The 14,183-nt window shown below is 34.1% G+C and overlaps 1 protein-coding gene across 1 annotated transcript in view; it reads left to right on the top strand.

The window, feature by feature from the left end:
- Positions 1-14,183, top strand: part of LOC129221100 (GTPase Era, mitochondrial-like) — a 36,737-nt gene that overhangs the window by 16,747 nt on the left and 5,807 nt on the right. Inside the window, exons 6-9 of the mRNA XM_054855546.1 lie at positions 405-466; positions 4,599-4,711; positions 10,645-10,911; positions 13,316-13,465. Of these exons, the coding sequence (XP_054711521.1) occupies positions 405-466; positions 4,599-4,711; positions 10,645-10,911; positions 13,316-13,465 (592 nt within the window). The remainder of the gene's footprint in view (positions 1-404; positions 467-4,598; positions 4,712-10,644; positions 10,912-13,315; positions 13,466-14,183) is intronic.

The following is a 14,183-nucleotide window of genomic DNA, read 5'->3' as shown; positions in this document are numbered from 1 at the left end:
TGTCGTTTTGATCCCGGTGTAAAATATCCCGCTTATTAGACAAAGGCGCCCATATTGGGGCAAGTGGGGGCTCAAGCCCCTCCCCCCTAGAAATAAGAACTTCCTTGCTTTTAGTACTTTTTTCTTTGCTAAAATGTATAAAAATTTCCTTTCCAGCCATTAATGAATAAGTTATTAAAAATGTCAAATTTTAATATCTAATCTGTACTGAAATCGGTTTCCACGGAGAAAATATTCTGCTAAACCATGAGGGAAATTTTTGAGCCCCCCCCCCCCCTAAAATTTTGCATATGGGCACTCTTGTTATTGGAATATTTTTTCATGGCATATTCCATTAAGCGGGTTCGACTGTACTTAGTGTTTCAAAGTTGTTAACATTTCTGTTTTTTACTTGTAATTTTTAGACATTCATTAGAGCCCTCTTTTGTTATGGATCCGATGAGATCAGTCAGGGAAGCTGATTTAAGTAAGTGGCAAAGAAACTGAATGCTAGGTTGGGAAATCAAAAATTTATTTTGTACCTGTGATAACCATGATACTTTACAGATTTAGCTATTGATCTACATCATAAATAACAATTTTATATCATAGCCATGTTATTTTTTCTTTTGTAAAAACACATATTCTTTGAAAGCATTTAACTTTTTAATCCAAAAGGTAAAAAAAAAAAAGGATCGGTGTCACACAACCAAAAAGTGATATGCAATGGTAAATTCATTTTGAAGATGCAAAGATGTTATCAATATAGAGTGAATAATATAATGCTACTTCATAAAAAATTGGTTAATAAATTATTGGAAAATTATTTAGGGTCACCAGAGGTGGCGTTTGGGACTGGAAAGTTGGGGGGGGGGGGACAAAAAAATGACAACTAAAAGCCACTGGATTTTTAGCGGCAGCAAAAAGAATTAAAGAAAACAATAAGGGGTAAAGGGTTCAAAATTTTGCTAAGGCTGATTTTGAGAGCGTATGAGTGGTAATTGATGAGAATTTAACAGCTTAACTCATGTTTTTCTTAAGATTTTGATGAATTATGTACGCAATAACTTTCTTCGAAGAAACATTTAGATGTGAATTAGACTTACATTATTTATCCTAAAAGTATTTTGAGATGTCACAAACACTTGGTAATCATTTCATGAAGCAAGTATGGCTTGTTTAAGCAAAACAATTGATTTACTAATATCTAAACAATGAAAACATAAACTGAAAGTGACTGCTTGTGCCAAATAATGTTTCATAAACAGATTCAGTGAAATGTGGGGCAAAGTCAAACGTTTAAGATGACTGAGTTTATTCAAACATATTGGAAGTTTGTTTTAAAAATTACAGTACATAAAGTAAGAACATTGTATTTTATAATAAAACTTGCGTTGAAACAGTATCTTTTATATTTGGCAGTATATTTCAGTCTCCAAAAAAGTGGAAAATTTTCACTTTTTTTTTCATGGGGCAAAGTGAAAAATAAAATATTTTTCTTATGAAATATTTTTTATTCAATAATAAAACATATTTTTGATCAAAATAATTTGTAAATAAAAGGTTGAATGAATAAATGAGAAGATAATGAAACAATAAATGAGTGAGTAAAAGAATGAATGAATAAGAAAATAAGTGAATGAATGAATAAATAAGTGAATTACTAAATAAAGGAATGTAAATGAATTAAGTAATAAATGAAAACATAAGTAATTAAATGATTGAGTGAGTAACTGAAAGAAACTACACTAAAAAATCGATGCACCAAGAAGCAATCATCCGATTGCTCTGAAATTTTGTATGCATGATTGTTTTGACCAGATATGCAAATGATTAAAATTTGGTGTCCAATGAATAAATAGTTTGATCTCTAGCGCATCGAAACTGCGCATCCAGCAGATGTATATAAAGAGCAGTTCTTCAACAATTGTTAAAACTTTCAGTTTGATTGCGATTCAGATTACCTTTCAACAACTTAAAAATGCCTCGGCGCATGGTTCGTGCTCATTACGAGCAACTGTCAGAGTTTAAAAGAGGTCGTATCATTGGATTGAAAGAGGCCAGTTGGTCAAATCGGAGAATCGCTCGCCATTTGAGTCAAAGCGATGCGGCGATTCAAAGATGCTGGCAAGGATGGGTGGAAAATGGCCGAGTTCAGCGTCAGGATGGTAGCGGTCAACCTAGGGTCACAACAGACCGTAAGGACCATAGACTAATAATAAGAGTAGACCGAGCTATGGCAACCCTTTTGCTGCTCATAAACCAAACCATGTGACTGGTGGATATCCTAGCAACAGTGGGCGTTGATCGTAGCAGACGATCAACGCCCGCGAGAAATAAAATAAATAGAATTGATGGAACACGGAAGAATGATCTTTTATGGAGCCCGATTTGTAAATTTGTTATTCTAAGTTGTAAATATTTTGTTAGTATAGTGAGTTTTTCGTTTAGAAAGTATTGTGCATTTTCTTTAGTCAATTTCAATAACTCTCTAAGCAATAAAAGATGCAAGCGACCCAGAAGAATTCGCGTTAACGCAAAACGTTTACGCCATTTCGTTCACGCCAACGCTGACAGCTCCAAATGAAATAAAAGTTACCGAAAACTGATCAAAAACTATTACTAATGTCAAAATAATGCATAACTAAAAGAAAAACAGTTCAATCTCTGCACCTGGAAGTTTTTTTTAATGAAAACACATTGTCTTAAAATACATGTCGATTGCCAAACTGTAGATAATGCTGCCATCTAGCAACCATGCTGCCAAAGTCTTCGCCAAGCCCTTCCACTAGTCACATGATACATCTATGAACCAATTTCCTTCATCAGCAAGAATGAGAAAGCTCAGTCTACTCTTATTATTAGTCTATGGTAAGGACAGAGTGATTGTCTGATCAGCTGTCACAGCACTTTCTTCATCTCTATGAACCATCAGACGTTCAACCCAAACCCCAGTGTCCATCATGACCATTTACAAATGGTTGGGACAGCAAAATCTACCCTCGCGCCAACCGTTACTCTACATGCCACTGACTCCTGCACGCTGTCGAGTCAGATTACAGTGTTGCATGGCTCGATCAGGTTGGAATGGTGGCGACTGGGGATGTATAGTCTTTCGTGACGAATCCCGCTTCCAACTGTGTTATGACGATCATTGAAGACATGTTTGGAGACACCCAGGGCAGAGGAGGGATCCTGGTTTCGCTTTTGCATGCCACACTGGTCCTCAACGAGGCATTATGGTCTGGGGTGCCTTTTCCTTTGATAACTGGACCCCTTTGGTTGCAATTAGAGGTACACTTACTCCACAGTGGTACGCTGACAACATCCTAAGACCTGTTTTGCTGCTGTTTCTTTTGCCGTACCCTCGGCTGGTTTTCAGCTGGACAATGCCAGATAACATACGGTACGTGTTGCTATGAACTGTCTGCAAGCTTCTCAAACTCTTTCGTGGCCCGCCTGATCTCTCTTCCATCGAGCATGCCTGGGATATGATGGGGTGGCGATTGCATCTGGCAAGGAATGTTGATATAACCTCGTCCAACAATTGGAGCGAATTTGGCCGAAAATACCGCAGGACACCCTCCGGGAGCTTTATCCCTGTTTGCCACGTCATGTTTCAGTTTGTATCCAGGCTAAAGGCGGGTCAATGCCGTATTGAACTCGTTACTGTAACTCTCACATAAATTATCCAATTGTTCTGAGAAAAAATTTAATCATTTACTATTCTGTGCATTGACTTCCTATCTACCAATTTTCGTCTCAATCAGATCACTCCTTCTTGGTGCTTCGATTTTTTTGTTATAGAGTATTTCACTTTGCCCCATATGTACTTCACTAATTGTAAAATTTATTTAAAATACAAATAAGCTTAATATTAACTAAATAAATACTGCATTGAATATTAGGAGGTCTCAACTAATATTTAAAATGTTACTAACAAGAACTTTATCATTTTATAGTAACAAAAATAATTTTTGACTTAGAAGAAAATATTACAATATGAGTATCAAGTTTTTAAAATTGACTGTTTAACCAACTGCTTCAATCTTTGGCGGAATTTTTTTCCTTGACTGGAATAGACTACATATGGTACTACTTAGTCAAAATAATACCAGATAGATGGAGCTAAAAGCAGAGTAAATATTTCACCATTTCACTTTGCCCTGCTATTTCACTATGCCCCATGTTCCCCTACTAAGTTTAACAAATAATTATGATCTGAAAATTTTGACATTTCTGCTTTGTTTTAATTTTTAGTTTTGGTTTCTAAATTGGAAAATAAAATTAATTAATTAATCATAAAAAGTGCCCCCCCCCCCCCCCCCGAATCTCCGCCACTGAGGGTCATAAATAAACTTCTGTACCTTTTGATCTGAAAATTTTTCTCATTAAGTTTCCAATAACTAGTTTGACAGATTTCCTATTCCTTGTGCATTGTGAAACATATTCTTTAAAAACCTAAATCTTTGAAGTTATTTAATTATTATTATTATTTTTTACAACTTTGATTGTTAAAAATTTTACATATTAAAATTAGAAAAAAAAAGAAACAAAAGAAAAGATTAAAATAATTTTTTCATTAACAAACTTTTGATTGATTTTTTTTCTCTTTTTAGTTGCAGTCATCATAGACGTTTCTAATAAGTATACCAACAGTAGGATTTCTCCAAATATTCTGGAAATTCTCAGCGAGTGTAAAGATAAAAAATCAATACTTGTGTTGAATAAGGTAAAGTAAAAGAAAAAGTAATTCTTGAGAGTATTATAGAATGAAAGCAATAGCTTTTGTGGATGATAATATTGCAGTTAATTTACATTTTATTTAATTTTGAAAGTATAATATTGAAAAATGGAGGTCAGTTTTTTTTTTATAGTTTTTTTTTTTTTGTAAAAGATGATTTCCCAGGTTTCCCATATTTAAGACTCGTCCTCTCTTCAGGCTTTTTATAATTCTAAAAATAATACAGCACATTGATGTGTTTATTTAGTTGTTATTTTTGCCCACAGCTTTTATGTTCTTTCTAACAAAATTTGCCAGCATGTTTCGTTTGACCTATACAAAAAGACCCATAACAATAACAATTAATTTTATAGATCCCGAAACAGTTCAGGTGCGATAAATGAGATCTTTTTTAAAAAAAGAGTAGGAAACCTTATTAAAACCCGACACACAAAGAAAGGGGATTATAAGTTTAACGTGTCTGTGTATCTGTATATCTGTGTGTCTGTCTGTGGCACTCTAGCGCCTAGATGGATGGACCGATTTTGGAAAAAAAAAATTTGTTCGAAAGGAGAGTTGATCGTGAGTGTTCTTAGCTAGGTTGCATCTTTGGAGGACATTCATTAATGAAGATAGTAATTGAAAACCTCTAAAAGGTTTTTTGCCATTTTTTTCATTGAAAAAACATAGTTAAAAATTTTAAAATTTAATACCAAAATAAAGAATTTTTTTCCGTGTCTGATAGAATGTGTTTGGAACTTGCATGTTACATAGGATTCGACTTACAACTTTTTTTAAAGGAGATTTTAATAACGGCTAAGCCTTTATTCACCCGATTGATAACCGAATTCATTGTTGACCGACAAGGAAATTGAAAGCAATGATTTAAAATGTTTATCTGTTGCCAGTTTCTATTTAATGGCAAACAAAATACTTGTAATTGATTTTTAGTAATATAAGGCTTTTAAAAGGATTTTCAATTTTCCCTCTTGATTCTACTGTTGCGACTCAGTCGGGGGGTTTTTAACATTTTTAATTTTATCGTTGCTTGTTTTTAAGAATATTATTAATTTGATAACTACTGGCGAGGTAACTAAATTCTTAAAATAGAAAGTCCTATTGGAAATACTTGTCAAGGCCACCAAAAGCCGAGGCTGGCCCTTTGTAAGTTTGGCCGCTCTGTTTTTGCCTCATAAAAATTTATCAAACTTATCCTACTACAATTCTGAGCCATCTCTCCCCCCGCGAGGGCCTGGTCCCTAGTTTACGACTTGGCCTCTGGAGAAAATATCCATGCTAATCCATAGATTTGCCTGTGTGCAAGAAGGCGCTTTTCATGTATGCAAATTGACCAAGATAAACTTGGCTGTTGGTTCGATTTTCTTTGATTCTTTCCTTTTTTGTATCCAGGGTTCATACCCTCCTTCAAAACTCCTCCAATACTCCTTCATTAAGTTTTTTTTTTTTTTTTTTTGAAGGGCCCTTCTAACTCCTTCATTTTGGTTTTAACGCCTTCAAAACTCCTTCTTTCTTAGTTCAAGACTACATAATCTTTCTCTATGACAGTAACTTACAATACTTTGATCGACAACTTAACTTCATCCCAAGGACAAAGATATAAGGGCAATTTTAATGTAGTAATTTGGTTTTAATTTTTTTTCATAAAGATGTGATTTACAAATTGGTTATAGAAGTCATAAAAGTTGAAAGTGAAAATATTATTAGTATCAGATGATCAAGACATTTCACAAGTAAAGAACAACATGATTAAATGGTGCTTGGCTATTTTTTTCAAGTTTTATGATTATTGCTTTTCCCTCCACCACACTTTCAGCAACAAAAGTCAGTTTGTCTAATTATTATTTAAGTATTTAAAAGTACATAAGTAGATGTACTATATTAAATGATTGCGCTAAAAAACAATTGTTTAGTAAATCGCAGTTTTGACATTCTAAAAAGAGTTATCCACAACCAGGGGCGAATCTAGAGGGGGGCCATGGGGGCCATAGCCCCTCCCAAACCCGTGTGATTGTAGGAATTTTTTTAAGGAAAAAAAAAGAGAAAAAAAATATTATGAGAAGATAACAAAATTTAACAGATGTATTTTACTGAAAAAGAAGTATAAGCCTTAATTGGGAGATAAATTATTTCCCAATCCTCAAAACAAAAGTTTTATTTCCAAATATTTTCTCCGTCTTTTACATTATTTCTTGATTCCAACTACAGACACTTGGATGATCTCTAAATGCTGTGGTTCTCAGAGTATACCTATTGTTCACAAGACCAAAGAGAGCCTAAATTTTCGTCTTTATGGCTTTAATTTCGAAACTAGGAGAACCCCCTTTTCCCATGCCCTTTCACAAATGCCTTGATATGTAGCAAAAAATTGCATTTTAAGTCTTTTATTTGGAAAAAATGCCAACGGAAACGAGCTTATCCAGTCCTTACCACTTAACTTGCTTAGAAGCAACTGAAATGAATTGTTTTGGGACTGCAATTACAAACGAGTTTTGATAGAACCCCCTCCCTCCCTAGTTTATATCGTGATAATAGCTTTAAAAGGAGGTTTTTTGGAGGAGCTCACGAATCTTCCATCCCTTTTTAAAATATGTATAAATATAGTTAAAAATCGAATTTTTAGAGCCTCAAAGGTAAAATATTTCCAGGTAGGAAATATTCTAAGCACCTCCACACTTCCTTTAATGTAAGCAAACATTACCTAAAGGTGCATTTTTAGGCTGGACAGCTGAAGAGCACCCCTCCTCTTCTAACTTCTCAATGTATAATGACAGAATATTTTGGTTTCTAAGCTTTATTTTCAAGAAGTATTTTGGAACCAGGGCCCGAAACCTGAACTTTCTCCGTACATCATCAAAAATAGACAAAATGCGTTTTTAGTTTCCTAATTTTCAAAAATTACTCAAAAATTTAAATTTTGAAACATTCTCGAGGGAGATACCTAAATCCACCCCCTCACCTAATGTCTCGATACCCCGAAAATTGAGTTTTTAAAACTTCATTTTAATAAAATTTCTGGGGAGTTATCAGGCCCCAATTTCCTAATAGGCAGAGTAAGCAGCTGCCTAGGACGGCAAACTTTTCAGGGGCGGCAAATTTGCTATTATAATACACATTTTTTTTAATTAAATCGTGATTCTTGAAAGTAAAATATTGGCATTCTTTCATTTTCCACAGAGACAATTTTTTCTTGTAATTTAATAATGATTACTTTCACACATCTTATGAAAGTCGAATGTTTTTCAACCATGGTATTTGCCGAATCGGCAGCAAAGTTTGCCGAATAAATTTTTTTTGGGAGATTACTGTGATCATTTCATCGGGGCGCCTCAGAATGTGAAACGCCATCATTTCTTCATAAGTTTGACAGTATGAATCTGGGGAACACTTTTTTTTTTAGTTAAGGATATTTTGCTTCTTTTAGGGGGGGGGAGGGGCGGAAGATTTCAAATTTGCCTAGGGGCGGCATGGAGCTAAATTCGGCCCTAGGGAGTCTGTTCAAAAATTTTGGATGGCCCCTCCCAAAACAATCAGCTGGATCCGCCACTGTCCACAACTATGTGCCATGCCTTGACAGGGAGACAAAAAGTGACATTACACAGTTATTATAACAATACTAGCTGCGTCGCCCGGCTTTGCATGGTCCACCTCGAAAATAAAAGTTATGTCAAGTGACGCGAGTTCAACACTCAGGCTTGAACCAAAAAAAAAAAAAAAAAAGTCAGTGAAATTTTGTGGCAGATTGCGGAAAACCCCCATAAATTAAACATTTTAAATCCCCTGATTACAGGAAAAGCCTCAAAACAAAAACAGGAATTTTACCTGTTCATATTCGAGAAAAAGAAATGGCAACAGATCTTTCATCTCAATGATTTTCTTCACGCTGTAAATTTTAATAAAAGCGTTCATCCGGAAAGTTGAGTTGAAGCACTGAATAATAATTTGAATGGAGGAAAGCCTTCGAAAAATATGGATTTTATTTTGAAATCTAAGAGTCATAATTAATAGTTTTTAATTGATATCTCCGCTAATTATTATCGGAGGATTATGTTAAATAGCCAAACATGAAGACGGGAAGATAACGAATCCATCGATACCTGGTTCGATGGTCAGTTCACTGTCGTTCGGGAGAAGAAGCTTGGACATAGATAGATAGATAGATAGATACTCAGATTTTATATGTATAAGACTAGCTACGTGCCCGGCGTTGCACGGGCTACCTAAAAAATGTAAGAGCAGTCCAGTTGATGCTTTTGTAGTACACTGACACTAGTTTCTAACGCGTTAAGGAATAAATAAATGCGCGTAAAGCAAGGTTTGCAAAACACCAGTAAAACATATTTTTGCCAAAACACCTCATCAACGTTAATAATCGTTATCAATGATACAAGTTATGAGTACATTTTCAGTCAGCACAAAAGGGGAAAATATATGCATTATCAACTATAATCTTTACTCACGTTAAACTGAATTACATCTGATAGACTATATCGGAAATATTTATGCACAATAACAATCCGCTTTTTACATAAAATAGTCTACTACCCGGCGTTGCCCGGGTGTTTATTAATGCAACATACCACTCAGATAAATATTTGGATGGATTCTATCCACATGGTCGTACAAGAATTACATCAATCCGTTTTCCAGGTACAAACCCTCAAAGAACTCAAATAACTTGTAAATCACTCATTTACTTTACGACGTGCACGGTCCTCCTCGAAAATGAAAGTTATGTCATGTGACGCGTATTTAACAATCAGGCTTGAACAAAAAAAAAAAAAAACAGCAAAATTTTGCTGCAGATTACGGCAAAATAATCGAAAAGTAAACAACTTAAACAATCTGATTACAGGAAAAGCCTTAAAACAAAAGCCTAATTTTATTTCTTTATATTTGAGAAAAAAAATTGCAACAGATGTTTCTTTTCAATGATTTTCTTCACGCTGTAAATTTTAATAAAAGCGTTCATCCGGAAAGTTGAGTTGAAGCACTGAATAATAATTTGAATGGAGGAAAGCCTTCGAAAAATAGGGATTTGATTTTGAAATCTAAGAGTCATAATTAATAGTTTTTAATTGATATCTCCGCTAATTATTATCGGAGGATTATGTTAAATAGCCAAACATGAAGACGGGAGGATTACGAATCCATCGATACCTGGTTCGATGGTCAGTTCACTGTCGTTCGGGAGAAGAAGCTTGGACATAGATAGATAGATAGATAGATAGATACTCAGATTTTATATGTATAAGATGTTTATGAAAAATGACACTTGACAAGGGAAGGAGTAAGGTGAAGTGTGACAAAGGGGGAAGGGTGTAAAATATGTTGAAAAAAAGTGTGAACATTTTTAAAATGGTTAGATCCTATGTTTTTAAGTATGCTCTTTCATAGAAAAATACGTTAAAAACTTTTGGAAACGACCCCATTGAAACTTTACAACTCGCAATTTCATTCAAACTCCAGCTCCAATATTCCCAAATGGGTAATGCAGATACAAATGTGGCAACCGGTAGCAGGCTCTGGGCCCAGCTAGGCTGGTCCTAGTCAGTTTATTAGTCCCCAATGAAGATCGATGGCCCTCTTAAAGCTATTCACCCCCTTGCTCAATTGGGTAGCCATAAGGCCACCCCATTATTCAATTCGAACAACCCTGTACACTCAAACCTGTTTTTGTGTGGTATATGAAAATTTCAATCAAACTGGGACTTAATCAACTCACTTTAAAAGAAGTGCTCAATAGGGTGATTTTGAGTGATTTTTTTTTCACGCAGTCCCTATCTACTGCACAAAAACAGGTTTGAGTGAATACATTTCAAGTATTGACTAACTTTCGTAAGTTTGAAGGTATTGCGTGCTCAAATCATGAAATGTCTGTGCCTTACGAAAATTTGTTTTCATCTCAAATCTGTCCTCCACAGATTGACGCAATGAAGTCTAAGGATCGATTGCTACATTTGGTCAAAGTACTGACAGAAGGCACCCTGTACGATTTCTTTATTTCCAAGTTTGGAGAGCAAGCAGCGAAGCAGCTCTCTATTGAAGAAATATCGGACGAGACCAACAAGCATGCTAATCAAGACTGTGTAGTGGATTCCGAGGGTGTTGAAGAAAGGAAAGGGTGGCCTTACTTCTCGAGGGTTTTTATGGTTTCAGCTCTGAGAAACAATGGTGTAGAAGATTTAAGGGTAAAATTCTTGTTTCTCATTACTTGTAGTTTCCTCTTAGCAAAGCTTGATAAAAGTATCATTTGGGGCAGCGAGAAGCAAAGGGATGTAAGTGGACATTTCTAAGTTTTGAGTAAAATGTGTTTAAAGATAACGTCCTAGGTAGGTTTTCATTTTTTTTTCTTCTCTAAATCATGCTGTACAGCAGCACCTGCCAGGGCTACTAATACTATAGCTTGCACCAAGACAGAGGAGGGGTTCCCCTACCATTTGTACTGGTTGTCTCCAAATTTTTAATTTTGCCCCTTACATCTCTTTGCTTCTCACTGCCTCATTTGTACAATTTAAGAAATGCTTTCAGACAATGTTTAGCTTTACTCTGCTGTGGGCAGAAATAGGCCGATTCTCGAAAAAATCTCCCGTGCATAATGATAAGTTTTTTTATTTTATGCAATTAGTTATTAATTAAATATGGGATTATCTGTTATGTTTTGATAGTATATTAAAGCATGTGTTAGTATATTAAAGCACTCCCCAACAGCATTATTTCTGAAAGCTATGTGGTTGGCTGGGAAAAATAAAAAAACTCAGCTTTACGCACAGGACATTTTTTTTTTTTGAGAATTGCCCAATTGCAAATTTTTAATGTTTTATCTTTTTGTATTTTTGTCATTGATAGTTTTATTGTACAAACTTGCTTATTACTTTTCCGCTAAAAAAAGCGGAAAAAATAAAAAAATAATAAATAAAATTAACAAAAAAAAAAAAAAAAAAAAAAACTATTCCAACATTTCTGTATTTTTAGTATGGAATTCAAAGTTGGTTTTTAAAAATGTCTCAAAAACTCATTTCTGCAGATACTGCGGTTTACTTGTCCATGACAGTAGCTTCTTTTAACCTTTCATGTGCCAGATTAATTTTTAAATGAGAATGTGATTTTTTAAAATTATATTCATTGATATAATAAATCGTCTGCTAAATTTATTATTGAATGAAAAAGAGTCTGAAATTTGTTCATTATTTTTATCAAGGTGTGAACTCACATAAAATTTACAAAAATATCTCTTAACAACATGGATTAAAATATCTGTTGTAATCTTTTGTTGCAGATTGCTATCCTGTTGTATTCTTTTCTTTTTTTTTTTGGGGGGGGGGGGTAAAATCTCTGAAGTTAAAGTTAAACTGACAGGCAGGGCCCAATTCCCCAATAGGCAGAGTAGGCAGCTGCCTAGAGCGGCAAAATTTTCAGGAGCAGCGCATTTTGCTTTAACCACACATTTTTAAAATTAGTTTTTTATTCTTGAAAGTAAATTAGCATTCTATTATTTTTCAGAGACAACTTTTTCTTGTAATTTAATAATAATTACTTTCACACATCTTACAAAAATCAAATGTATTTCAATCATGGTAATTGATCAGCGTAAAACAGTAAGTGAAGACGAAAAGTGGGTGTCGATTTTAGAAAGTGTCGTTACCTTTGACCAGAAGTCACAACAGGATTGGAGTTTGACTAAGATTTTAAGTGCTATACAAAAGTTTACTCGGAACTGGTTTTTTGAGTAATTGACATTTATTTCTTTTTGATATTATTAATATTTAAAAATTGTTTTTTGTTAATATTAAGTCTCGGAGGGAAATAAAAATGAGTGACAAGCGAAAAAGGCTGAATGATTTTAAATAAAGGAAACATGCTAAATTAAAAATCGAAGAACAAAAAGGAGTCTTTAAAATTTTTTTTAACATGATACATTTTTTTCAAATGGGCAGCTTTCAAAAGCGGAAATGAGTAGAATCTAATGAGAAGAAACGTTAGGTATTATTAAAAAGCAATCTTTAAACTTTTTAAAAAAAAAAAAAAAGAATATGTTGCAATATTATCTCCAAATTTTTCGAATCGCCAGAAAAATTTGACGAATGAGGAATTTTTTGGGAGAGTGCTGTGACCTCCCATCAGGGCATCCCTGAATGTGAAATGTCATCATTTCTTCATATTCTTGACAGTTTAAATTTCTGGAACACTTTTTTTACATGTTTTTGATTTTTTGCTTCTTTCAGGGGGAAGGGGGGCGGCAGATTTCAAATCTGCCTAGGGGCAGCATGGAGCTAAATTCGGCCCTGCTGACAGAGGACCTCCCCCCCCCCCATTTGCCTTTGCTCCTACTCACTATGTGGTCTCCCAAGAGGTACAAACAATAAGTGAAGCGTGAAGAGCATTTTGGTGTAAAAGAAATAAAATAATGCAAAACTCTCAAAAGAATAATTTGGTGTGAAAATCTTCTGAAGGTTAAGAACTCAGAAAATGCTTCTGAGCTTGAGAAAATACACTCAGTTGTACATTTTCATTAAAAAGTTTTGAGATAAACACTTTTGCAGATTATGCAGAAAAATATTTAAGTCCTTGATTGTATTGATTTCTTCACCGTAGAATTACTTACTATCTGAAGTCGTTCCTGGTAATTGGCCGTTTAGTGACAATATGGTTACCGATCAGCATCCCCATGAAATTGCTTTGATGACAGTCAGAGAAAAACTTTTGGAATATTTGCCACAAGAGATACCATATGCTGTCGATTTGGTAAGCTATCGCTAGTTCTTTTTATTTTTGCTTAAAATGTCTCAGATGTAGAGTGTGTTTGTGTTTTAATGAAACATTTCAACGCAGCAAGTGTTCAAACTAACATTCCTCTAGAAGTCAGTGACCATCTTAAAAGTCCATCTGAAAATAGTTTATCAATGTGCCGTTCAGGGTTGCCACTCCATTCTGGAGAAAAAATTCCCTGCGTTTTCCCTATATGAATCGGCAACATTATAAACAAGTGAACCCTGATACTTAAAAAAGAACATTAATATCTCAATAGTTCATCACAGGGGGGAAAAACAAATTAAAATAACAGGAAATAAAGAACAATTTATTTTAACTGAAATAATAGCATGATGAAGGAATTTATTAAACATTTTATTCAAAGAAAAAATACCTCTCTTTAACATTCATTACTGGGACTTTATAAAAGAAAAAATGTGAAAGTAAAAATAACAATAAATATTGAACACTAATTTCATGCTCTCTAAATTAAATTAGCAATTCAACCCTCATGTCAAATAAAACAATTAATAATTTTTGCTGTCATGATAGACATTTTAATATTTATTTAAACAAACAAACAAACAAAAAAAAAAAAAAAACACTAAAATTACCATTTTCTTTTTTGTTTAAGAATATTTAAAAAATATTATTATCATTATTTCATAGTTTGGGCATTGATTTTTACAACTTCAATAAAAAAAAATTATAT

The sequence above is a fragment of the Uloborus diversus genome, chromosome 4 (assembly GCF_026930045.1).
Source record: "Uloborus diversus isolate 005 chromosome 4, Udiv.v.3.1, whole genome shotgun sequence".
In the NCBI taxonomy this organism is placed as follows: domain Eukaryota; kingdom Metazoa; phylum Arthropoda; class Arachnida; order Araneae; family Uloboridae; genus Uloborus; species Uloborus diversus.
This window is presented reverse-complemented; position numbering and strand designations above follow the sequence as displayed.